This window comes from Abramis brama, assembly GCF_963993115.1.
Source record: "Abramis brama genome assembly, chromosome: 3".
NCBI classification, from domain to species: Eukaryota; Metazoa; Chordata; class Actinopteri; order Cypriniformes; family Leuciscidae; genus Abramis; species Abramis brama.
In genome coordinates, this window is record NC_139965.1 from 57,561,810 (window position 1) to 57,587,145 (window position 25,336).

The 25,336-nt window shown below is 38.4% G+C and overlaps 3 protein-coding genes across 33 annotated transcripts in view; 1 reads left to right on the forward strand and 2 right to left on the reverse strand.

The window, feature by feature from the left end:
- The window catches only part of mical2a (microtubule associated monooxygenase, calponin and LIM domain containing 2a), a 74,309-nt gene extending 73,210 nt beyond the window's left edge, over positions 1–1,099 (reverse strand). For all 27 annotated transcript variants that reach the window (XR_014605296.1, XR_014605297.1, XR_014605298.1 and 24 more), the window contains exon 1: positions 782–1,099. The gene's annotated coding sequence lies outside the window, so the exon portion shown is untranslated. The remainder of the gene's footprint in view (positions 1–781) is intronic.
- A 5,296-nt stretch (positions 1,100–6,395) lies between these two features.
- On the forward strand, positions 6,396–14,951 carry dkk3a (dickkopf WNT signaling pathway inhibitor 3a). The gene is made up of 7 exons (XM_084109744.1): positions 6,396–6,737; positions 7,575–7,700; positions 7,929–8,012; positions 9,473–9,565; positions 11,374–11,518; positions 13,146–13,302; positions 13,710–14,951. The coding sequence occupies exons 1-7, from the start codon at positions 6,540–6,542 to the stop codon at positions 13,795–13,797; spliced, it is 891 nt and encodes a 296-aa protein (XP_083965870.1). The 5' UTR covers positions 6,396–6,539; the 3' UTR covers positions 13,798–14,951.
- A 1,858-nt stretch (positions 14,952–16,809) lies between these two features.
- The window catches only part of usp47 (ubiquitin specific peptidase 47), a 34,512-nt gene continuing 25,985 nt past the window's right edge, over positions 16,810–25,336 (reverse strand). For all 5 annotated transcript variants that reach the window (XM_084109742.1, XM_084109740.1, XM_084109739.1 and 2 more), the window contains exons 22-28: positions 24,530–24,610; positions 24,288–24,403; positions 20,085–20,203; positions 19,755–19,885; positions 19,625–19,672; positions 19,404–19,534; positions 16,810–18,260 (exon numbers count right to left, since the gene is read on the reverse strand). In XM_084109742.1, coding sequence (XP_083965868.1) covers positions 18,086–18,260; positions 19,404–19,534; positions 19,625–19,672; positions 19,755–19,885; positions 20,085–20,203; positions 24,288–24,403; positions 24,530–24,610 — 801 coding nt within the window. In that variant the 3' untranslated portion in view covers positions 16,810–18,085. The remainder of the gene's footprint in view (positions 18,261–19,403; positions 19,535–19,624; positions 19,673–19,754; positions 19,886–20,084; positions 20,204–24,287; positions 24,404–24,529; positions 24,611–25,336) is intronic.

The window sequence follows — 25,336 nt, forward strand, 5'->3', positions numbered from 1 at the left end:
AAGATATTAAGACATTTTCAAGTGTGGCTTATACCTTTGGTGTCACTGTACTTCATCTCTCTGAGTTGCAGAGATTTCAAAGAATAACCCATTTGTGTTCCCCAAAGATGAAAACAACCACTTTTTAAGTGTGAAGAACATATATAAGATATAAAGAACCTTTTTTCTACTGTAAATAAAGTTTTGTGCTATAAAAAGGTTCAGGGTGTTAAAGGTTCTTCATAGATGCGAATAGGCTAAAGAAGCTTTAACGTTATCTTTATAGCTAGAACTGCACCCTTAATAACAATTAGTTTGATTTTTAAATAACAATGAAAAGAATGTCATATAAAAACAGGTCAGACAGACGTTTAAAAAGCAGCTTCCTCTCTAAATGGAGATGCCCTACTAAACTATTTTACTTAAGCCTACTGGAATTGAATAAACTAAAAATATGTATTACGTTAGATCACGAGAGCTAATCTTTCATAAAGAATGAGACAGGCTATAGTTTGCTTCGTCAAGTTAACTAATCAATAAATGAACCAGACCTATTGAGTCCGACTTGTTGTGGCGGCACAGTTTCATAATATTTATAGACTAAAAACGTTTTACAACAACGATGTAATATCTAGGCTAAATCGCTTTCTGCCGGTGAAATTGAACCGAAACAACCTGTCATTAGAACTCAATGGATAGTGATAGGAGGAGATCTATAGCCTACTCAGAGGAAGAGCGATTCAACAAGACTGTTCACAAAATACAGGCTTACAAATACTAAAAATAAGTAATAGGCACCTACTTTTCATTATTAGTCCGTATGGGATTGAAGGCACAGGTACAGTACAGCGGTTCCGTGTGACTGACAGTCAGTCAGAAGTGAGAGGCAATGAAGCGCGCGCGCGTGTTGAGTGACTCTAGCTGGAGGCGTGTGTGTGTGTGTGTGTGTGATCCGCAATCAGACCTTCTCTTTCACAAGACACAAAATATACTGGCTATAATCCACAGTTAGAGGCTCACTGACGTTTGAGGACATGCGAGGAAGGTTTTATTGGCTGTGTGTGTATTTTATAGTGGAGGCAGAACCTCAAATGAAGTGTTATCCGTGTTCGTTCAGTTTGAAATCACTACAACTCTAAATCTTTTTCTGACATAAACCAGCGATAACGAATGAGAGGACAGGTATTTCAGGCTTCCGGAATAATGCAATGAGTTCATTCTTTTTCACCATACATTCATTTAAGGACTCAGAGGTGAACCATGAACGAGAATCACTGATATAATCTATCGTTATCTGTAAACGGAACACTTATTCAGTGTATAAGTGTATATTGTATAGTGTATTGAAATAAATATTTCAAATGATGCAGTGATATTAACTGAAGTTTCATGGACGCTGGTCTGTATTGGGCTGCGGGACTAAATCAATCTAGACAATGGCGCCACCACGTGGATCAAACATGCAATTAATGTGCCATTCAGGAGTTAAAACGGTTAAAGCAATAAAGCAACAGCTGATTGTTTGTGGATATTTAGGGATATTATTATATCCATGTATGATGATGGATATTTTGTGCTATTTTGAGTCAGATCTGTGTCTGAATGATTCTTTTACTAATCTGACCGATTCACGTTAATTGCCACTAGTGTTTCATCTCCTACAAACACATTAAAGGTAGGGTACCCATACACAAAAGAAATATATTGAAATATATTTTCAAGTGTCAAAAATATATGTGGCATATATTCCAAATACATATATATTTGTATTTGTATACATATATAAATATATTTGCATTGTTGTTCACTTATATTTATCATTTTGAAATATATTCTGAAATATAACAAAAATATATGATGTTAAGTGTGAAATATATTTACATTTATAACATGTAATGTAAAATATATGACAAAATATATGGTCATAAAATGGGTTGAAGGGTTGAAAATGTATTTTGATCATAGTAATTCCTCTACCTTTTCCCCTATACCAGGGGTTCCCAAACTTTTCCATGCCAAGGCCCCCCAAATACCACTAGGTTCTGGCCAAGGCCCCCCGTATTGAACCCATCGACAATACTACGGCACGGCACATGTAGAAATAAATAAATAAAACATCTAGGTGAACATCAGATTATGTGATGGTGTTTGATACCAGCCAATCAGAAAGATGAGATGCACCGATTACAATTTTCAAGGCAGATTACGATTTTTCATTGAGTTTGACCTGCCGATACAGATTTAAGCCGATTCTGATTTCATTTTTTCTAACCACTTTACAGCACACACAAATATTTATTTTCTATATATATATATATATATATATATATATATATATATATATATATATATATATATATAATAAAACACCACTTTTACCCAAACTGGTTAATAAAAACAAGTTTAAATGGATACATTCTCTATAAATATTTTTGTCTTCATTTTCTTTTCTGACATAGCCTACTCCTTGTTAAAACACACTATACATGCAAATTATGTGCATTTTTTTGAGTGAAATCATATTTATTTTGTCCATCAAAAGTGTGCTTTCACTTTAACTGAGCGTGAGCAGCGCTACAAAAATAGACTCGGCGTCGAAACCCTCCGCTTCACTGCTGCTCATGCGACGCTCCTGCTTGACGCTCACGCGCTGCTCCAGCTCGCGGTGTGAATGCACTCACTGAACATGCACGCCGAAAAAAATTCGCGCTGCTCACGCGCCGCTCGCGATCTGAAACGGCCGTAATTCACAAGGTTTCCTACATGTGCGTTCTGTGTGCATGTGTGATGTTGATGTTGCGCGATGTTATTCATGCGGCGCCCGAGTGCATTTGAATCGGCATATGTCAGACTGAAAATCACGTGAAAATCGGCCAATTCTTGTCACTAGCCGATCAATCAGATATAAGATAGGCTATGCAACAAATTATTATAATGTTTTTTCATAACAATACTCATATTAGCAAATATTTATTTTTTAACTTTTTTTAACTTTTTTTTTCCAACTTGCTGCGGCCCCCCTGGCGCCCCCTGGCGGCCCCCACTTTGAAAACCCCTGCCCTATACACAACAGTAGGCTACCATATTTCACTACTGTATTATGACACACAGCTATAATAAATACTGTACTTACATTTAAATGACTGCAATGTAAAATGACAGATAGTTGCTTTCCTAGGACTATTAGGCCATATTAGGTGGCACGTATCTAACACTAAGTGCAATTATTAGATTTATTGTTGTTTTATTGACATCTTTCCTGAAGTCATTTAAATATTGAAAATATGCACAATATGTATGATGCAAGTATAACAGTGACACTCCAACAGTGAAGTGCACTTAAACAATAGATAGAACTCAGTGTCTAACACTGCATACACACACTATTAAATATCTGTATTCAATTCTGTAAAAATAGGGTAAAGGGGTAGCTGTGGCCTACTGGTTAGGGCTTCGGGCTTGTAACCGAAGGGTTGCCGGTTTGATCCCTGACCAGTAGGAAAAATGTGGGTGGATAAAGTAGAGCACTGCTCTCATATACCCACATCCATGGCTGAAGTGGTCTATCTAAAAAATAAATTGAAAATGTGTTGTTTGTTTGTGAAGATGTTGACTTTTTAAATTTAAAAATATATTTACATATATTTAACTAAAATATATTTATTGGGCCAATTTCAAATATTTGCATATATTCCAAAAATATATTCTGAAAATATATTTCCAATACATTTCTTTTGTGTATGGGTAGGCTAGGCAATTATTTCCATAAACACTTTTTGTTATTCTGGTTGGAACTCTCTTCACATCGTGATAGCAGGGTCACTCCTGGGATTCGGTAATATTTCAGCCCCCAGACTTTTTAAAGTGGTGTTTCACCAAAATGAAATATTAAAAGCTTTCCACGATGCTGTGGTATGTCCATTATAATGAATAAAAAAATATTGCATTTAAATCATTTTTATCATAAAATAGTGTCTTATTTCTATTGGAAACTAAGCATTTTGTCAGGTCCCTGAGGTACTTCACTGAATTTGTACTTAGAAAATATTTAACAAAATGTACACAGTGTCAAAAAAATTTGGCAATGTTGTAAGTATTTATTTGTGATATTTATTAAATATATTTAAAAGATATTTAATAAAAAAAAAAAAAGACTATAAAGTGATGTCCCTCAGTCTGAACTCAACCCCGTCACACCAACTAATCTCCGCCTGTAATCATTTAGGCTCCACCCATATGTGACATCATTTACCAGAAATTACATCATTCAAGTCTTTTTAACAGTGTTGCATAACATGGTAAGTAGTATCATGCTTTGTATTAATATTTTTGCGGCCTATTATAGCCAAGGGAGGGCACTGTCAAGCTCAACCCCATCACATAAATATTAAGAAAATGATTATTATACTAAATTTTATTTTAATCCATAAATATACAATGTACTTACTTCATTGCTGCCATATATGATCTACTCTCCTACACTACAAGAGGAGCAGTGGCCATTTTGTGCAAAAAACCTCAACACCGTCACACTAAACCCTGTCACATATCTGTATATTTCTCATTGTTTCGGGGTTGGAAACTTGTGACAGGGTTGAGTTTTTCACTTAATTTATGGATAATTTTAATTAAAAAATATATAAAATAGTCATGTTTCAGTAAAGATATACTTACCAAATTCATGACAACTCATAATTTTGTTATAAATAGAATATTTGATGTAACGTGTCCACTTAAAAACTGACAAGCATCTTATCTCAGAAGTGGCCACCACATCAGCAGCAGAAAGACAGTGTTATGCATACAGATATGTTGATCGAGAAAGAAGGGCACAATATGAGAAAGAAAAAAAAGGAAAAAAATATATAAAATAGAAGGCAATGCCTCCCTTCAAACCGGTTGCAGTCTTCAATCCCGTCACACTATTCTCAACCAAAAAATAGGGAAGACAATTAAAAAATAAGGCATTTCTTGCTGATTACCACCTGACATGTTACGGGCTAACACAATACAATTGTGGGTTAAATTAAATTTAAATACATCTAAATTTACAATATTTTTTTAGAAAAATAAAGAGACCACAGACACACAATTGGTCTATTTTTTAACTTCAGTCACCCTTTTTTTTTTAAGTATCATAAATATTACATTTGTAGTTATTAAATTGTTATGAGGGACACATGAGCAGTAGATGTTTGTTTTATAGCAAGTTTTGTGTAAAATCCTCTTTAAACCAAGTCCATTTTGTCCGTTACGGGGTTGAGAATAAAAGGTGTTTAAATCTGAAAAACACTGAAATTAATATAAGGTCTTAAATGCGAAATGGGAAAATATGATTTTTTGGAGGTTTAATATGTGCCTAATGATGTGGGCTATTTAGAAAATGATTTATATATGTAGTAAAAAAAAAAAAAAAAAAATCCAAGTTGAAATATTATCGAATCCCAGGAATGACCCAGCAATCAATAATAGAAGTGGTTTAATTATTAAAAAGTGTACTTACATCTGTGGATGTCTCAAGACCAAAACATTTCCATCCAATCATTGCATTTGGTCCGAATGCAATGATAGGATGTCCTACCTGCATGTCAACATATGCATTTCCATACCTCCATAAGGCTATGCAAAGACCACCTTTTACAGTTCCTCCTGAACCAAAACAATGAGTTTATGCTGTGTTCACGCCATTGTAACCATAATTACAAGATGGCAACCTGTGACGTTACCCGTTGCTGTTCACGTCCTCAGACTCGGATTTATGAGTTTCTCTGCCAACATTATCAATGTCGAAAATGAATCTGCAGCCGCCAGGTGGTACAAATGTTATGTGTTTTGAGACATAGGTCATTTAACACAGTTTCTCGTGAGGCTTTGCAGAATCTGCTCTGGCTGTGCACGTTCATGTGTTTTAGACGAGGCGTGACTTTGGAGACGCTCTGAAGGAAAGGTGGGATCTAATGTTTTCAAAGCTAGCTTGCTATTGCTAGCCTCTCTGAAATTCCCTACCCTACCTTTATAGCCTACAACCTATAATGAATGAAAAATCTGGTAGTGAGAACCAAAAACAGAACTAAACTGAAAAACTAGTTGTTTATGCAATATGGTGGGGATTTTAATTCATTCCAGAGACTCGAGACTAAAAAGTGAAAACGTTGAATTTGTTTTATTAGATTATTTTAGACCGCTTGTTAACGTCACCGAATAAGGACAAGATTAAGTTTTATGTTTTGTGTAAATATATATTCAGGTAAATGCAAATAAAAATAGAATAAAAAAAGAAAAATAGAATAAATAAATAAATAAATAAAAACAGTCAAATAACTCAAATATGTAATTGTGCATCACAGTTGATTTGCATATGAGGAATGCGCGCGCAGTCGCACTGAATGCCTGAATATGCAGATATATGTGGGTATAGCCAGAGATGCAGAGGGAGGATTGTGTGTTCGTGTGGACGTGCATCGCATCGCACAGCTGGAGCTCCTCTGATCACACACACACACATACAGCTCCTCTGATCACACACACACATACTGTATAGCATCAGCCGCGCGGTCAACATGTTTCTGCTCGGATTCAGCCTGTGCCTGGGCATCGTCCATGGAATCGTCCCCGAAATATCCAAAACAGACATGGACATCATTGCAAACATGGAGACAAATGTAGTGCAAGGACAATCGACACTGAGCGATGTGTTCAGAGATGTGGAGGAACAGATGGAGGACACACAGCAGAAGCTGGAGGACGCGCTGCATCAGGTTTCTGCTTTAAATACAACAGCCAATTTATAAGCGTAGATTTGGATAATCATTTGAGCTTCTGTCATAACTATAGCTTAGTTTTGATAATAGCATCACTGGTTATGACACATGCCAAATCAGAACGGAAAGAATCATTCATCACATCTTAATTGATATTTGATAGTGTTGTGTTCTTTTCATGAACTGACCAGTATTGCATTATGACCAATCAATTTTCATAATTACAGATACACATTTTCAAACTATTTTATGTGAACCATATTGTTCGGTGTTTTTCTTCAAAGATCCCCCAAATGTGCCATTTATCATCAACTTGATATTAAAGAACTGATGACAGATTAAGTTGAAAAGTGGATATCAGTAATTCATATTGGTTAAATTGATTATCGGTCTATCTTATAGGCCTTTTACCTCTTTACTGGAAAATGTATAGTCAGGTCTGTATGTGGTTCATGTGGTAAGATTTTAACTAACTGGTTTTATTAAAGTCAAAAAGCGTATTTATTATTACTGAATGAACATAAAGTACCCACTGTAAGGAAAAATCATCATGACAAAATCTGACATTATAATGAATTATACGATTTTAAAGCTTGAAAGGGTCTTTTAGTTTTCCTTCTTGCTACGCTCAGCTCTTTGTGAGTGCAATCTATATAAGATTATTTTTTAACATTTTTTAATCAGTAATATGAATGGCTAAAAAAGCCATGAAAATCAGTGAAAGTGATTTTTAAGAGCCAGTTCAAGTAGAAATAGCTCATAAGTAATTGCACAGTTTGATTTATTGCAGCGTTTTCGAATAAGAGCTTATTTTATTCTCTCTCTCTCCCTCAGATGGACAATGAGACCGCAAAATCAAGCCTCCATCCACACAACGTCTCTTCAAACCTCCAAAATGACAGCAGTATTGAAATCATAGCTGGGAATCAATCTAATTATATCGCTGAGAGAATCAATATGGTAGGTGAAGAGTTTTAGTACGATTCAGTAATGCAGTCAGTCACTTTCCAGACCTGATTCTGACTGGTCAAATCATTTGGCATAATGACCACTTAAAAGTAGTTGAGTTGTTCTAGACGTGCTATTTCTCTTGTGCCACTCGCCATGTTTCTTCTCACATAGGCTAGATGTACCATCATTCTATGTGTATCATGTTTTAAATGCATGATAAACTCTTTTTACTCCCAGACAACAGACAATCCAGCTGAAGACACCAACACCTCATCAACCATGCGGCCAGGAGATAAAGAGAACAGCACTGATCATGATCACGTAAGCTGTCTCTGTCTAGTTGTGTCTGAGAAACTATTGTGCACATTTTCTCTGAGACGTCAGGAAGAATAGTGTTCAGGAACAGGAATACTCTTCCTCAGCATTTCATTTCCCGTCTGACTGAAACGAGTCTGGTTTTATTGACCTGGTCTTTTAGATGACAGGGTTCTGGAACCCGAGGCGACAGTTCAGCTGATAATCGACGGATCTCGTCTGAGGCTTTCCGGATCCATTTGACATTTCAGATCTAGCCTACTCATTCCGGGCATCCAGGGAGGTCATACAAAGAAAGCGAATGCTGAATAATTGAGAGTGTATTTCCCTACAGGTCTGCTTTTAGGCAGTATAAGCAGTCTAAAACCATTGAGCAATGGAAAGAAATACTGGAAATGTTCTGCCCCTGATCTGTTTGTTTCATTATCTGACTGGCACACTGCTAACGTGCAGAGACGGAAAGCTGTCTCTCAGAAGGTGATCGCAAATGTGGGACGTGCTCGATGTTAAAAAGTGTTATTAAGCACAATAAGCAGTTAAAAGAACTCAATGCTGGGCTCACATGACTGACACACAGCGTAAGCGTGCGCACAGAAAGCCACGTCTCTCAGAATACGGTCGCGAATTCAGTTCTGCTATTGCTAATTTAACGTTTAAATATGTAATTTTGGTGATCAAAGATGAGTTTCAAGGGATAAAATTATTGACCACATTTCAAGGGATCCGCCAGTAGAGGGCACTTGTGCAGCGTAAACAATGACGTACATCCGAATGAATGAGACGAAGGAAGTTAGCGAGGGAAGGGCATAAAAAATTTACTTCTTTACAAAATATTTGCCATTTGCTAGTCAGTTATGGGTGGATAAGGGGGAGGGACGTTTGTTCTAGACAGCATTTGATTGGACAAAAATCTGTGTAGTGCAGGATGAGTCATCGATATTTTTGGTCTGTTTTTCCAGATGAGATTGTACATTTCAAATGCATAATGAATGCAAAATAAATATCACAATTAATTACAAAGAAATGGCAAGAAACACATTTAATTAATTAGATGTGGGCTAAAAGCAACAATTAAGGTCCTTAAGTATAATTTGTAATTATATAATTGCAGTGGTTGTATTTAATAAGTTTAATATATTTATTTCTTCTAAAGATGACTTTTTCCTCTGTTAAATATTTATGAACCAGGGTTAAAAAAAAAAAGGGGAAATTAAGCATTAAGGGATAAAACGCTTTTTGTCCTACACTTCAAAAATCAGCCTAAACGTGGGGGTGTAGAAAGAAACCGCACCTACAGTATATGACCAGCTCACATCCTCCTGAAACCCTGTGAATGCTGTTTTAACTCTGTGGTGAAGTATAACACTGCTATTGATTAGTTATGTGGACTATGTGCTTGAAGTTTGAAGCTCAAATCTGCTCTGTTCCTTCTTGAAGGTTTTGAATGCTTTTCTTGTGTCTCTCAGGAGTGTGTCATTGATGAAGACTGTGAGAAGGGCCGGTACTGTCTCTACGAGTCACACAGCTCAAAGTGTCTGCCCTGCAAACAGCTTGATGCGGTAAGAGGTTTCAAATTTCACAGACCAGGCACACTGCAAAGTACGCTTAAAGGGATACTCCACTTTTTTTGGAAATAGGCTCATTTTACAACTCCCCCAGAGTTAAACAGTTGAGTTTTACCGTTTTCGAATCCATTCAGCCGAACTCCTGGTCTGGCGGTACCACTTTTAGCATAGCTTAGCATAGATCATTGAATCGGACAGGACCATTAGCATCTCTCTCAAAAAAATGACCAAAGAGTTTAGATATTTTTCCTATTTAAAACTTGACTCTTCTGTAGTTACATCGTGTACTAAGACCGACGGAAAATGAAAAGTTGCGATTTTCTAGGCTGATATGGCATTACATTACTTTACTCTTTGGTCATTTTTTTGAGAGAGATGCTAATGGTCCTGTCCGATTCAATGATCTATGCTAAGCTATGCTAAAAGTGGTACCGCCAGACCTGGAGTTCGGCTGAATGGATTCGAAACTGTTTAACTCTGGGGGAGTTGTAAAATGAGCCTATTTCCAAAAAAAGTGGAGTATCCCTTTAACCTCCAGTATTATCCAGAATAAAAGATTCTCTAGTGTGCTTAGTGCATGCTAGGTGTTCAGCCTAGTCCCTAGTTATTTCCATTTGGTGCATTTGGTTTTCTGCACAGAGATTTTACCCTATAATGTGGCTTTCCAACAATATGATGCAACTGAGCCTGCATTGTGACTGCATTGCAGCATGAGTGCACCTGGAATCGGATATGCTGGAGCGTTTCTCCTTTGGATTTCACATCAAAGTGCACAGAGTGCTAAATATGAGCATCTCCGGCCCCACATAGGACACTGAGTTCATCTCGAGGCACGGGAAGTAGGGTAGCCAACTAAGCAGAATACAGATGTGCATTACTCTTACAGGATACTGTTGAAGCAGACTGTAACTAAACAAAACTGTGTGTGCTTGCTAGAAAGCCTTGTAGATCTGCTTTATTGAAATTTAAAATGATCTCATTAATTGGAAAGCACAGTGATTAGCATTAGTGTTTTTCAATAATGGATGGATGAAGGGAATCGGTGTGGAATCAGAATCATTACACTCCTCGAACGATTCTCCTCATTCCTACCCAGAACCCCTTGGAAATCACATAGCAACACGCTGACATCATGGTGGCAATGATTGCACAGCCAGATACTAGTCTTAAAGTCCCCCCTTAAAACTCATCTTTGATCACCAAAATGACATATTTAAATGTTTTTTTTTTCTTGAATAGCTTGAATGTAACTCGACACTCTTGCCTCATTCGGTATACGTGGTTCTATGAATATGCAAATGAGCCCCGCCTCCACTCACTCACACAGCTCGGAGATCCACTCGTTGACGATCACACATTGACCTGATTGGTTACAATGTAGTTTGTGACGTCAGAAACACCAGCAATTTCAAACCATGTTTTTGAGACTGTCTTTGATTCACTGCAGTTTTAAGGAGAAAATACTCAGCAGTGGTGTTGACTTATGAATTTGCACATGGTTTGTCTTAAAGCATATTAAAAACACCACATAGACACATAAACAACATTAAAAGCCGGATTTTCACCACGGGGGACTTTAAATGCACTGTTTAGATATTAGGAACTGTTCATATTAGTATTAGTAGTGATATGTGGAGATGCATTGCTGCAGGACGACCTGTGCGTTGATGTGCTGAAAGAAAGAATCGTGTTTGATTTGATTAAAAATATGCTGAAATGTAAGTGTAACATGATGAACCAAAGAAGTGACTCAAAGGGTGAATAGCTGTCTCAAGGCACTCTATGTACGTTATCCCCCTCAGACGTGCACCAAAGATGAGGAATGCTGTGCGGGACAGCTGTGTGTGTGGGGTCAGTGTGCGATGAACAGCTCAAAGGGAGACGCGGGAACCATCTGTCAGTACCAAAGAGACTGTAAGGAGGAGTTCTGCTGTGCCTTCCATAAAGGTAGGAGCATCACAGGAGCGGGTCATATTATCTGTTCAATATTTTGGTTGGCATATGCTGTGACACTGCTTGATAGTGATGTGTTGTTCATGAATGAATCTGAGCTTTTGAACAAATCTTTTAAAGGGGTCATGAACTGGCTTTTTTAATTTTTTTAGATTGATGTCTGAGGTCAACTTATGACGTTCGCTTGGTTTTTACATTCAAAAACATCAAAATGAATCAGTAATAGGCTATTTTCTACCCTGGTTTTGAGCCTAGCTCCTGAAACGCTCGGTTTTTATGGGCTTGCCGTATTGAAGACTTGGAAGTAAACACCCACTGCTATGATTGGATAACAGTTTTGCATTTTATAATGAGTTTAATTTAATGCGTGAATCGGTGGGCGGGGCTAAACAGGCAGTGTTGAAGTAGGCGTTGCTCTTCTTCTGCGGAGGCGGGGTTTGACACCCTTTGACGTCATAGATCCCCACTTTTAAAAACCTGTCGTTTGCTGTGCCTGGTGTCAATAAAAGCTTTTATTGGACTAACAAGGAGTTTTCAGTTCTGAAACTTACAGGATATTCTTATAGTATGATGATGACCTCTTATATGTCAAAAGCTCAAGGAAAATATGATTTCTCAGTTCATCACCCCTTTAAGTGAATGAATCACTCTCATTCACTTAGGCTGTGTCTGAAATCGCATACTCTCGAGTAGGTACTTACTTTGAATAAGTACGTACTTTGTGACTGCTAAAAAAGTATGTTCTATATAGTATAAATGTAATCTGGATTCGTCATGGTGTCATTATCATGTGACCAACCAGCGTCAGTTGTGTCGCTTCACCGCCATTCACAAATCCTCTCCCGTGGCCTCATGGGATAGTAAAGTGTCCATCATATGCACACTTCAGAATCTCGTCGGAAGTAGTAGGTCATCCCGGTACTTTTTGCCTACTCTTTTACGAGTACTGTGAATTCAGACATACTACTCTTGTCGGATTACATCTACTAGATTACATCGGATTACATCTATGGACTTACTACTCTCCGAATTACATTCATACTATGTAGAACATACTGTTTTAGCAGTCACAAAGGAAATACTGTTTTTCACCTACTATATAGTAGAGAAGTATGCGATTTTTGATGCAGCCTTACTCATATTTCTCCCTCCCATTTAAAGGTCCATTTTGAAGTGTGTGACCTCTGGCGGCTTCTCATGCCTGTAAAGCCCGACTTTAGCACAAACCAATAGTATTCAAGAGTGGGTTGTGAAGGAGCATTTCATTGGGTTGGATCTGCTAAATGAATACACCGAAGCTTTGCTGAATCACTCATCTCTTTCGCATTAGCAAAGTTTCTGATCGACTTTTGCAATACAATAGATCTACGTTTTTGTGAGGAAAACACTTGGTATAGATGATTTGTAGATGCACATATTTTAATAAAGGATAATAAGGCTTGTTGCAATGACTATCATGACACATAAGACACTAATTTGTCACCACCTACTGGCATAAATATGTAACACCACTGAACGAATCAGTACAACTCTTTTTGGTGAACGGAATCAAAAGACTTGATTCACTAAGATGAATCATTTCCAGCATTGATTCATAACTACTAATGTATTCATTTTTCAGCCTTGCTATTCCCAGTGTGCAGCTCTAAGCCAATAGAACGCGAGCGCTGCATCATTTCAGCCAATCACCTGATGGAGCTGCTGTCATGGGATCTGCAGGGGGAGAATCCTCAAGAGCACTGCCCATGTGCCGGTGACCTGCAGTGCCAACATCTGGGGTAAGAAGCCCTGAAGGCCATCTCATTCTGAACAATATATTATAGATTATTATTCATACACAACCAGTCAAAAGTTTGCAAAAAGTTTTTGAAAGAAGTCTCACCAAGGCTGCATTTATTTGATTTAAAAATACTTAAAAATATTTAAAATATTTACTGTTTTCTATTTTAATATATGTGAAAATGTAATTTATTCCTGTGATGCAAAGCTGAATTTTCAGCATCGTTACTCCAGTCTTCAGTGTCACATGATCCTTCAGAAATCATTCTAAGATGCTGGTGTGTTGCTAAAGAAACATTTTATATGACCAATGAAAACAGTGTGATATTTATGTGGAAACCGTGATGCACTAACATTCACAAGTTATGAAATTGGTCATAAACGTTGTTTTTGCCGTCTTTATCAGACGAGGCGCTCTGTGCCTGAAGAGCCAGAACTCCAGCGAGGAGGACCTCACTGACACCCTCTACTCTGAGATCGACTACCTCGTCTAGTGAGCCTGACAGATGAAGACAAGCTGCCGAAACAGACATGAACGCTTCATCATCACGCCAAAGCTTTGTAGGAAACGCCTTCCCTTTAATCACCCAAACTTACAGGCTCTGAATCGCTGAAGGCCTGAATCTAAAAGCGTTCACACTGACATCGATTTGAACGCCCGGATGTCATTCAGTGCGAATGAGAGTTGGTGATTTGAGGTGACCCGAGTGTTGATGCAAAGTTGGGGCCGTCAAGTGACACTTCAATAGTCGAGTGAGGCAAGATGATTCATGTTTGACTCGTGCACTTTATGTTCGAGTGGAGTTTCAAAGCTATGACCAGTTAGGCAGACCATAACATTTGGGCATCAACTAGGAGCCGATTTCACAAAGATAGACTTTGACTATGGCTTAGATATAGTAGATAGTCAGACTTCAGATAGACATCTAAATCAGACCGTTGCACAAAGCACTTAAGACTCTGACTATCGTAAGTAGGACTACACTGCAATGCATTCTGGGTAAAATAAGACACTTTTCAAAACAAAAAACGTGGCGGATCGAGTAAGCGCATTCAACCGCTCAGTGCAGTTTACCCCAGCGGAAAATATGTGCTTGTTGGAGGAGTATAACAGTTACAAGGACATTTTACTTGGGAAATTTAGCGGAGAATGTAGTAACAAGAAGAAATGTTTAAATTATGAGCCATTTTCCCTTTTCTTTTGGCTGTTTGTAATGTAACTGATTGGTGTCTAATTTTTTTGGTCTGAATTAAGTCAGTCTTTATTTTTGTGAAACATTCTAACTTGCATTAGACTAGTCTATGAGCAAATTTTATACTTGTCTAACACTATAGACCGGTCTAAAATAGCTTTGTGAAACCGGCCCTGGTCTAGTTCGTCAAATCAGTGTGTCAGTGTGAACAGCCCTCAAGTGTTGAAGCTCAACTGTGGGTTTTTAGCATGGGAAGGAAGCACACATTATTAATGTAAAGTACTAATGCTTCAATAATATGTATGGCAGAGAAAATATGAGGACAGCTCTGATGTGATCAATCCATATTAGTTTAGTGTAGTAGCTAAAGTGACGCACACATTCAACAAACCTCATGTAATTTCCCCAGGCAATAAATACAAAACATGCTCCAGAAAATAAAAAGTTGAAAACCATGTGTTGCTTCTATCTTTTCACATTCAGTGTATAATCTGAACCAATGAGGGTTTGAACTAAAATGGTTCTTTATTTAATTGGTCCACTTGTATGTTATAATTCATTTCTTCATAAAGGTGACACCATATTTATACCCGTCTGCAAAATTTCATAGGTGAAATCATAATTTTAATGGGAATCCACAGAAATTTCGTGAGAGCTAAAGATTTCACTGGTTCACATTGGTCATGCGAACTCACCATGTTGACCAGCTTGGTTTGAACGTAACTTCTTTGTGAGCTTTGCTTCATACATCTCTACATTATTGACTGTAGACCTTTTTTGCCCGCAAAATGTGGCTAATGTGACCTCAGCTTAAGGCCCCAAAATACAAACTAAATCAAGCAAAAAGGAAATTCGTCTGGTGTTTGTTTTGGAAGTTCGAAACTGCTTGCCAAAGCGAACTTTCTAGAAAATGTCAACCTTGTCAACTAGCATTGGCTCATGGCGATGATGTAATAGGTGGGTGTGGCTCTGAGGCTCCGCCTTCTTTGACATGGAACGTTCTCCGGTCCATTTCTTCTGTTGAGTCCGTCGAGGTGATGATGAGCCACTTCTGCAGGTTAATTTAAATAATAGACAAATCTTTTTAAAGTTATGACGGTATGTAAACTGTATTTTATATAATTACTACTAGTATAATTGCTAACACTTTATAATAAGTACACAGGAATAAAGTACTTACAAATCATTTGCAAACTATTATAGTTAATTCATAGTTCATATATTGTAGTCTCTACATTGTTAATATATGAATAGGCTATATACAAATAGTGAACTCTTCATTTGTTATCACTGCAATTAACAAATTTATCATTGTTTAATTAGCGCATATGTAAAGAGTTAGATCATGTTTTTTATGCGTTAAATAGTTCTCACTTTAGATTAGGTCACAAAAAATTGGAAATTAAGAAATGAGAAGCTACACACTCCATCAATTAGGGTTAGAAGAACTGTTGCCAAACATATAACATGCTAGAAACATATTATTCACAGCAATAATGATCCAATCATAGACTAATGCATTTTCCTACTTAAATCCAAACAGCGACTCTTTTTTTGGCCGGGTAGTGAATAATGCTGTCAATACTGTATGTTTTTGTCCCTATGCAAATGTAATCAATGTATGTGTGGTAGAAAAACAACAACATACAAATACACGTTGATGTACATATACATCAGTTAGTTAGGGGAGAGAATCATAGGTGCTGATTTATGTACGCCGTCTGTCCTGATTTCTTCAAGGGGAGGGTCTATGGGAGGGTAAATGTATGGGGTTTTTTTTAGGATATTTCGATCTAATGGACAAAATAAGCTCAAGCAATTTACATGTGTACGCGACCGGAGACGACGGAAAAACACACAGAGAGCAGCAGCTTTAGTTTCTGCTCTGAAGCCGCGAGACCAGCCGAACGCTGTGAGTGTGTGTTAGAAATCAGGAATGGTGGGAGAACATTGTGCTTGGTACGTTTTTCATCTTCAAACCAAACTTGGGTCTTCAAAGTTTAAATCCCGTCTGGCTAGAGCGCTTCCCATAATGTTCACGCATTAGATCAGTAGACGGAGAGAAGACTGTTTGAACACATTCGATCACATGAGCGTTTACACTACGAAAGCAATCCGGTCGAATGTGTTGTCCACGATCTCTGGAAGAGGTCAAAAGTGGACGAGCTCAAAACACTTTAGACCCCGTTTACACCTGTATTTAACGTCGTTCACTTGTGATCCGATCGACCAAAACGCATCTTAATATCAGGTGTAAACGGCCTAAAATATGAGATCTTCATATACGTCAACCTGGAAGCAGGCAAACAGAGATTGATTGTTGCTTTTTATTTCAGTATTGGCATGTCTACTGTGAACAGCTTGTGGCAGCATTAGGAGCCCAGAAACCTGCGGCGTTCAGTCGAGCTCAAACACCGGCGTCCGAACCCTCGATTTCCAGCTACGCAAAAACAGCAGCGAGATGCATTTCCACACATGCACACACACACACACACACACCTGCCACATCTGAACCCACAGGCTCTGTTCACATTGTGCAGAAATAAAAACAAAAAAATGAAAAAGAAACACAGGACATGTCTAAATGGAAAAAGAAAAGCCGAGTACAGAAAAATTAAAACACGTGCCATTAAAAGTCACTCACAAGACCTAACATCACCTTTATCAGTCTGAAGTGACATAATTTACATGAAAAAAAAATAATAATACAAAAAAATGAATCAGGTGAACAAAGCGCACTACTTGATTCATGTCGCCCTACTCTTAAAGGCTTGCAATTCATATGTACCAGTGTCATGAGCCCCAGCAGGAAGTAGTGAGAGGAGGAGCTTCAGCAGTCGGTGGGCGGGCAAACCGCTAACCACACCCACACACAAAAGGAAGCATAAACTGCAAGAATAGAACCTGTTCAGCCAGAAAAGAAGCATTTAATTTCACAACTATGTGTTAAATAAACAAAAGGAGAGATATCCCAATATTCAAGTGAGAGCATCATACCCAAAATTTCAAGTGAAAGTGTCACACAACGACTGGAGTCGATCGAAGAGCTCTCCGAAATGGAAGATGAGCAGTGCTTGGGCGCTTGGAGGTGACCGGATACATTACGCACTGTGCTCGAGTGACTCGGGACGATGAGAATTTGTCACGCTGGATCGCATCTCAAAATTATAGAGTGAGTGATGGACAAACAGTAAAATGCAGAACGACGGGACGAAAAAAATCAATGGAGATGGCGCACCGTGAGTGCAAAATCAAGAGGGCGATAAAATCTCTCCCAAACTGCCCCCTTTCTTCTAACAAACGCACCCATCTCTGTATTATTAAATCGATTTATCTGAATGATATTGAACTTGAAATAGCTTTTGCACTTCCCTTTAAACTTTACAGTACAATAAACTATGGTGCACAATAGTACTCTGAGTACTATGCGTTCTGGAGCTCAAAGAAGAGAGCGTCAGCCGGACAGCACTGGTGACGTTGATTCAACGTGTGGCCCAAATGCCAGGGTGGCTGGCGAGGCAGCGCTACACTGCAGCGGGCAGGTCAGATAGAGAATAGGGAAGGATAGTCCCCCCCCGCCCCGCCCCTCTCAGTCCTGTCCAGGGTCTTTGGTGGGCCCTCCGTCCAGGTAGATTTTGAGGGCCTTCTCTTTGCGGGGGGAGTAGCTGACCCGGTGACCCGTCTTCAGCAGGCGACTGCTCTCCTTCTTCATCAGCTCGTTGCGCTCCTCTTCAGAGAGATCCATGAGCTCCTCGGTGCTGTCCCTGTGGAGGAGGGAAACGCATGAGTGACAAGTTGACCAGCAAGCAACGGGTCAATCGCTGATTAAAGTCATTCGTTTAGTTCATTTTAGCTTTAATAACGACATGTTAATGTTAAATTAAAAGTAGTTTAGCAATTGTAACATAACATAACAGCATAACAAGCCTTTAACAATTAAATCCACATTATTAAAACAATAATTAAATAAAAAATGTAAATAATTCAATCAAAACAATAACATAAACATAATAATAGCCTAACATTATCTAGCCTTTAATAAGACCAATTAAACTAGTCTTACAACTCAATTCTGAAAATGTGCATTTTTAAGCTTCAAACGGTTTAAAAAGATGCACACAGTATGTCTTAAATTGCCCCATTATGCTATTCTAAAGTTTCCTGATTTCAGTCTCCTACAACAGACATACGAGGTCAAAAAACACTTGAATTTTCTCATATTATCCATTGCAGCATCACCCCTCTTCTCAGTGTCTGAAACAGTTTCAGTTTCTCTAAACTCCTCCTTTCCGAGAGCTTCCTCTGCTCTGATTGGTCAGATGGACCCAGTGTGTTGTGATTGGTCGACTGCTTACAGCACGTGTCAGAAACTAAACGGCCATTACCATATCTGAATTTTAGTTCTTCCTCAGCACTAGTAAACACAGTGATACGAACAGTTATGATGGCACCGGTTTTTCCGTATCAATTTCAATCTTTTGGAAATGCATCAAAGTGGATTTGCTTTTTCAGTGCAGAAAATAGCGTTTTCACAACATGTCGACAACATGAACCAAACTCTTCCAGTCTCCGATACATCTACAGTGTTTGAGGGCGGGTCAAAGTAGACGTTGTTCGCTGGCAGCCAATGAAGACCATAGGTTGGCATTATGCAAATCTATTACAAACCTACGTAGGTTCTTGCAGGAAGTGAGACTGGAATCGACTTGTTTTTTTTGGGAGACACTAACTCCATTTATCAACTGCATCTTTGAAACTTTGCAGACCTTTTACATTCACAATCAGCTACATATAACACACTACATGAAAGGTAATATATGAAAAAGCATAATAGAGGCAGTTTAAAATAGAATTTCCTTTCAAAACATAAAGAGACTAATTCCATTTCTGAAAGGTAAAGGCTTTACCTGTAGAAGATCACAGCGCCATCATCACAGATGTAGAGTGGCCAGACATTGAGGGTGGAGACTTTAGGATTCCAATCTAAATCCTGATGGATCTCCAGCACTGAAATGTCACAAGGAAAAGTTCCTCGTCCCTGTAGGAGAAACAAGACACTCATTATCTGAGGCACTGCAAGAAGGGCATCAGAAACTCAACTAAATCTGCTCCCAAAAGACTGTCGTACCTTGGCAAACTCCAGGTTTTCCAAAGGAATTCCACTCATTTCGCTGAGCTGAGGAAACAAAACAAAAAAATGAGATTAGCACTCAAATGACAATTGGGAATTCGTCAGAAACATTGCTGATTCCACACACCTTCTCCTTGAGCTCCTCTACGCTGCTGCTCTCCAGCACCACCTCCCGAAAGGCCTCAAGCTTCATCTGGGCAGGACACCAGCGACGGGTCAGAACCGCCAACTGAGACATGGACTTCATCCGCTCCGGTTCTACAAGCAAGGAAATCAATGATGGACAAAATACAGTAGTCAACATTTGAAGTGGATCAAAAAAAGTTAATCAAAGAACCGTTATTGTTCAAAATTCATGTATAACTTTGATGAAAGGTTTTGATCCACTTCAAATGTTGACTACTGTACATGGCATGCTGGTTTAGGCTTAGAAAATGTATGATAAACATGTCTTCACCATCAAGGACTTCCAGGAACACCTCCCAGTTACTGGAGATGTTGATGTCCTCCTCATAGACGTGATAATCCAGAAACACTGTGCCTGGGTTCTTCCAGGTCTTCTTCCTGAGTCTAAACCTGTGACACACAGAGGCACACACATCTTGTTTGTATTCTGAGGCGTTAATCGTCCTCTGCTGTGAGTCAGTGTGTTTGAAGGTCAGTTGCTGCAGTGAAGCATTGAGATGTGACACTGTTGGTGCGCAGAATGGGGATGTGCGTCCAAAACTGTTGCAGGATGAGTCAGGCCTGAGACAACAACAGTCATCTCAAGCACAAGAAAACTGGGATTTCAGATGATTCACCGTGGAAAAAATGTCAGTATTTATTACAAATGATTTATCTGTGTGTATAAATTCCAGAGGTGGGAGTAAGTCACACATGTGCAAGTCACAAGCAAGTCTCAAGTCTTAACCTTCAAGTCTCAAGCAAGTCCGAGTCAATTTTGTGAAAAGCAAGTCAAGTCAAGTCAAGTCACTGCTTTATGTCAAGCAAGTCAAGTCAAGTCGTAGCTTGGGTCACAAGTCACTGGCAAGTCATACAAACGTTTGATGATTTCACTGAATTTATATATTAAAATAAGTTAAAACTACATAAGCTGTGGACTATGGTTTTATTTGCAACATTTTTTTTAAATATGCATTTCCACTACAGCTGAGTGGTTACTACAATAAAAATAATAATAAAAAATAAAAAAAAATTCAAACTACATAGCCTAAAATGTAAATGTAACTGAAATTAGGCTAACATTAAAGCATGAAAAATAAATATGCCTCAAACATTGCAGAAGACCATTAAAAGGTATTAAACAATTCACAATTCAAGTATAATGGTTCCTATGCCACCAAATGGCATTCTTCAAACTGGCATCCCCTTTATGGAACATGAACACATCCCAACAAGTTAGATCTTTCCTTTTTAACAAAAGAATAACAAGAAAAAAACAATAATAATTGAATTGACACAAAACTTACACCTGTCAATCAGGTGGATTGACTATTGTACATTATTAATCTGTGCGAGTGAGTGATTTATTAATATTTGTGAGTGAATGTGTGTGCGCGTGTATGAGTGAAGAGTGTATTGTTTGTTTGCATGTGTGCATGGTTGTGCTTGCAAGTTTGAATTTTTGTTTTGTTTATTTGTGTATGCATGGTTCGGTTCGAAAGTCTGTATGTTTTTTTTCTTTGTGTGTAGGTGTCTTTTCACAATCTTTTAGTGGTATTAACTAGCGATTTCTTTTTACTTATATGCCCTATATACTAGCGTTATAAGCTAAACAGTTTTTAGAGATAAAACTCTTTACATTCGATTATCATGAAAACAAATCCCAGAGAACGGTAGACTGTATAATGCATTATTAATTATTATTAAATTACAGTTACATTTTTTTTTATATTTCTTTTAACATTCAAGTCAACCCTGGGATAGCAGACCATATTGGTAGCATATAACTAGACAGTACAAAGGGATGCATGCAGGTAAGAAAAACTGGAATATGGCATATTTTAACATATTTTAACCCGATTTTCATTTTCATTTTCAAGAAAATATTTTTTCTCTGTGCTTTTGTATGTAAGGGATTATTCAGATCATAAAAAAAAAAATCATTAATCCACTCGAATATTATTAAAAATATATAGAAAGCCTTTATTTTATCATGGCTTTAATATTTTAAAATCAGGTGACAAGTACTTGCACAACTATGCGTTGTGGCTAATGAGCCTTTGTCAGGGTGTGTGACCAAAACCCCTTTCACACAGAGATTCCGGAAAATACACGGATAAAGTGACCCAAGATTTGATCCGGGTTCGTTTGATTTAGGTTCATTCACACTGCCAGTCTAGCAGTGCCAGTGATTTCCCGGAATCAGAGATTGTTCACACACAACCCGTAAAGACATGTAATGTCTTAGCAGCGTCTTAAGTTTGCTTATGAGCTGTGACCACGCTTGTGCATTTTTTTTTTCTCTGATTCGATCATAAACTTGCGCATTACAGTACGTACCGTTTCACAGCAGGCGAACGATCCCGCGCTTCAGCGTCATCACTACGACACTGCATTATTACGGCTTTTGTTCACACAGCGCGCGTTCCTGCTGCGTCACGTGATTGTTGCGGTGCGTTCAAATACAGATATTTATTTTTAAAAAGGCAAGTTATTTCGAGTCATTTACCTCAAGTCCGAGTCAAGTCTCAAGTCATGAATATCAAGTCAAAGTCAAGTCAAGTCTTTTATTAATATTTGTCAAGCAAGTCTCAAGTCCTAAAATTTGCGACTTAAGTCTGACTCGAGTCAAGTCATATGACTCGAGTCCCCCATCTCTGATAAATTCAAGTACCTTCGTAATCTTTAATCAAAATAACTACCCAAACGTCTAGGAACGACATCTCTTCTCTTCTCTGATGGCGTGTTTACTGGAGTAAGGGCGACCAATAGTCCAACATGTTTTTGAAGCGTTGATCATTGTAGCCAAACACAGCCATATGTTGAGCGCATGAACACAATGGCCAATCAGAGGTGTTTAAGAATAAGTTCAACAGCGCTCAAAATGTAGTAATGTCGAGTAATGTCGCATTTTTTACATTTCAGTACCGACTTGGTACCAAAGTCAGTGCTTTTGACAACACTAGTCTGGGATGTCTTTATGTAGGCTTGAAAATGTTCTTTATCTACAAAATGGGGGCCAGCAGAAAAGGTTTGGGAATCACTGGATTAGCCAATCATAAAGGATGTTTACATAGAAGTCTTAAAGCTACACTGTGTAACTTTTTAAGTTGATTCTTAGCAAAAAACACTTTGTTCTATCAAAAGTATGTGTGCTCATTCATGTGTAATTACTTCAACCAACTAATAAAGTATTCTCGTAAGCGTAAAATCTGCCATTTATAATACATATGAGCGAGTCGCTCGAATGACGGCAGCCATGTTGCGTCTCCATCTTGAAAATACATTCACCAAAGAGGGACATACCTGGAAATTCAAGCTTCGCCTTTCACGTTTTACACTCAGTGACACCGTGACGAATGCGAGGGGGAGACACGCCTATTTTTGAGGACATGTAGCAGAGTCGACTCTGCTGGCCCCCATTTTGTAGATAAAGAACATTTTCAAGCCTACATAAAGACATCCCAGACTAGTGTTGTCAAAAGCACTGACTTTGGTACCAAGTCGGTACTGAAATGTAAAAAATGCAACATTACTCGACATTACTACATTTTGAGCGCTGTTGAACTTATTCTTAAACACCTCTGATTGGCCATTGTGTTCATGCGCTCAACATATGGCTGTGTTTGGCTACAATGATCAACGCTTCAAAAACATGTTGGACTATTGGTCGCCCTTACTCCAGTAAACACGTCATCAGAGAAGAGAAGAGATGTCGTTCCTAGACGTTTGGGTAGTTATTTTGATTAAAGATTACGAAGGTACTTGAATTTATACACACAGATAAATCATTTGTAATAAATACTGACATTTTTTCCACGGTGAATCATCTGAAATCCCAGTTTTCTTGTGCTTGAGAAGCGAAAGAGAGTGCCAATGAAGCAAAAGAGAGAATTAAAACGTCAACGCGACCGGCAAATCAGCAAGACCAAAGTCAATACTGGAGTAACTTTTCCCAGATGGAAAGAGCTCATGAGGAGCAAAGATTTTAAAACGGACGCCGAAGTTGCCTGCTTTCTTCTTGACAGGTAATTCTGCCTATTTGTGTAAATTCGAAGTTTTATAGTTGCTTGTCTAACCATAGCATGGTTGTGCATAACGCAAGTCTAGTATAACTTGCTTTACTTTTCCTCGCGTCAATGGTGAAAAAGTATTGTGATGAATAGTTTTAACTGACTAAATAACTAAATGCACTTTGTAATAGTTTTCTAAAGTAACCTCATCACTTGAAGGAACACTCATGGACGAAGTCGAACTGGAAACCATGTTAATCTTGGAATAATACGGCCACCGTAGGAGTTAAAACGCCCTCGGAATTGAAAGGAACAGAAACTAATATTCACTGGATAGTCATATACAATTTCACCGCTAGATGGGGGAAAATATCACACAGTGTAGCTTTAAAGGTCCAGTAGAATAAATCATGAATGATTCTGGCGTAAAACATCTTGACTAAAAGTAGTAAACCTGTCCAAAATGTTTGATATGAGCTCACCTGTCTATACTGAGGTCCAGTTTACACTGGTCTTTGAGTTGAGGCAGCAACTCCTCCTTCGACTGCCGAACAGTCATTCCCTTAGCGAACACAGTATCCAAAAGGAACTTACAGGGCTGTCGAAACAAAACAATACATGTTACATGTGCACAAACATGTTTGGTGATTTCAGAGTAATCGTTCCACTGTAGAATACGAAAAGCACATCCATTTCCAATTGCACAAAAAGCTTTGTGGCTCACCTCTGGGTCATTAACTAACAGCTGGTACACCTTCACCCTGTACTCTCCTTTCTTCAGTGCACGTCCCAATCGAATCGTGATCTGTTCAACAGCAGAGCAGCCGTGCATATAAATATGTACGGTGTCATTTATGTATTAAATCTAGTGGTGCCAAACGGAATTGCAAGAACAACCCAGTATAGTTGTCTTTGCATGTTCAAGGAACACGCTGACTTTTTGCGACTTAAGCTTATTCACCGTATCCCCAGAGTTAGATAAGTCCATACATAGCCTTCTCATCTCCGTGCATGCCGTAACTCTGTCTGACGCACCCACCGCTAGCCTAGCTTAGCACAAAGACTGGAGGTAAACGGCTCCAGCTAGCATACTGCTCCCAATAAGTCCCAAAATAACGCCAACATTTTCCTATTTACATGTTGTGATTTGTATAGTCACAGTGTGTACAAATAACAAGGTCACATGAGACACAGCCATCTTCTAACCGTACACATACTGGGAACTATATTCTCAGAAGGCGAAGCACTGCTACTTGGGCGGAGTGATTAGCGCAACACCTGAAAAGCACCATTGTTACTTCCGTCAACAAAAGCAAAGTGACTAGCTAGCTAGTAGCGAGCAAATCACTCCGCATAAGTAGCAGTGCTTCACCTTCTGAGAATATAGTTCCCAGTATGTGTACGGTTAGAAGATGGCTGTGTCTCATGTGACCTTGTTATTTGTCCACGTTTTGACTATACAAATCACAACATGTAAATAGGAAAATGTTGCCGTTATTTTGTCACTTATTGGGAGCAGTATGCTAGCTGG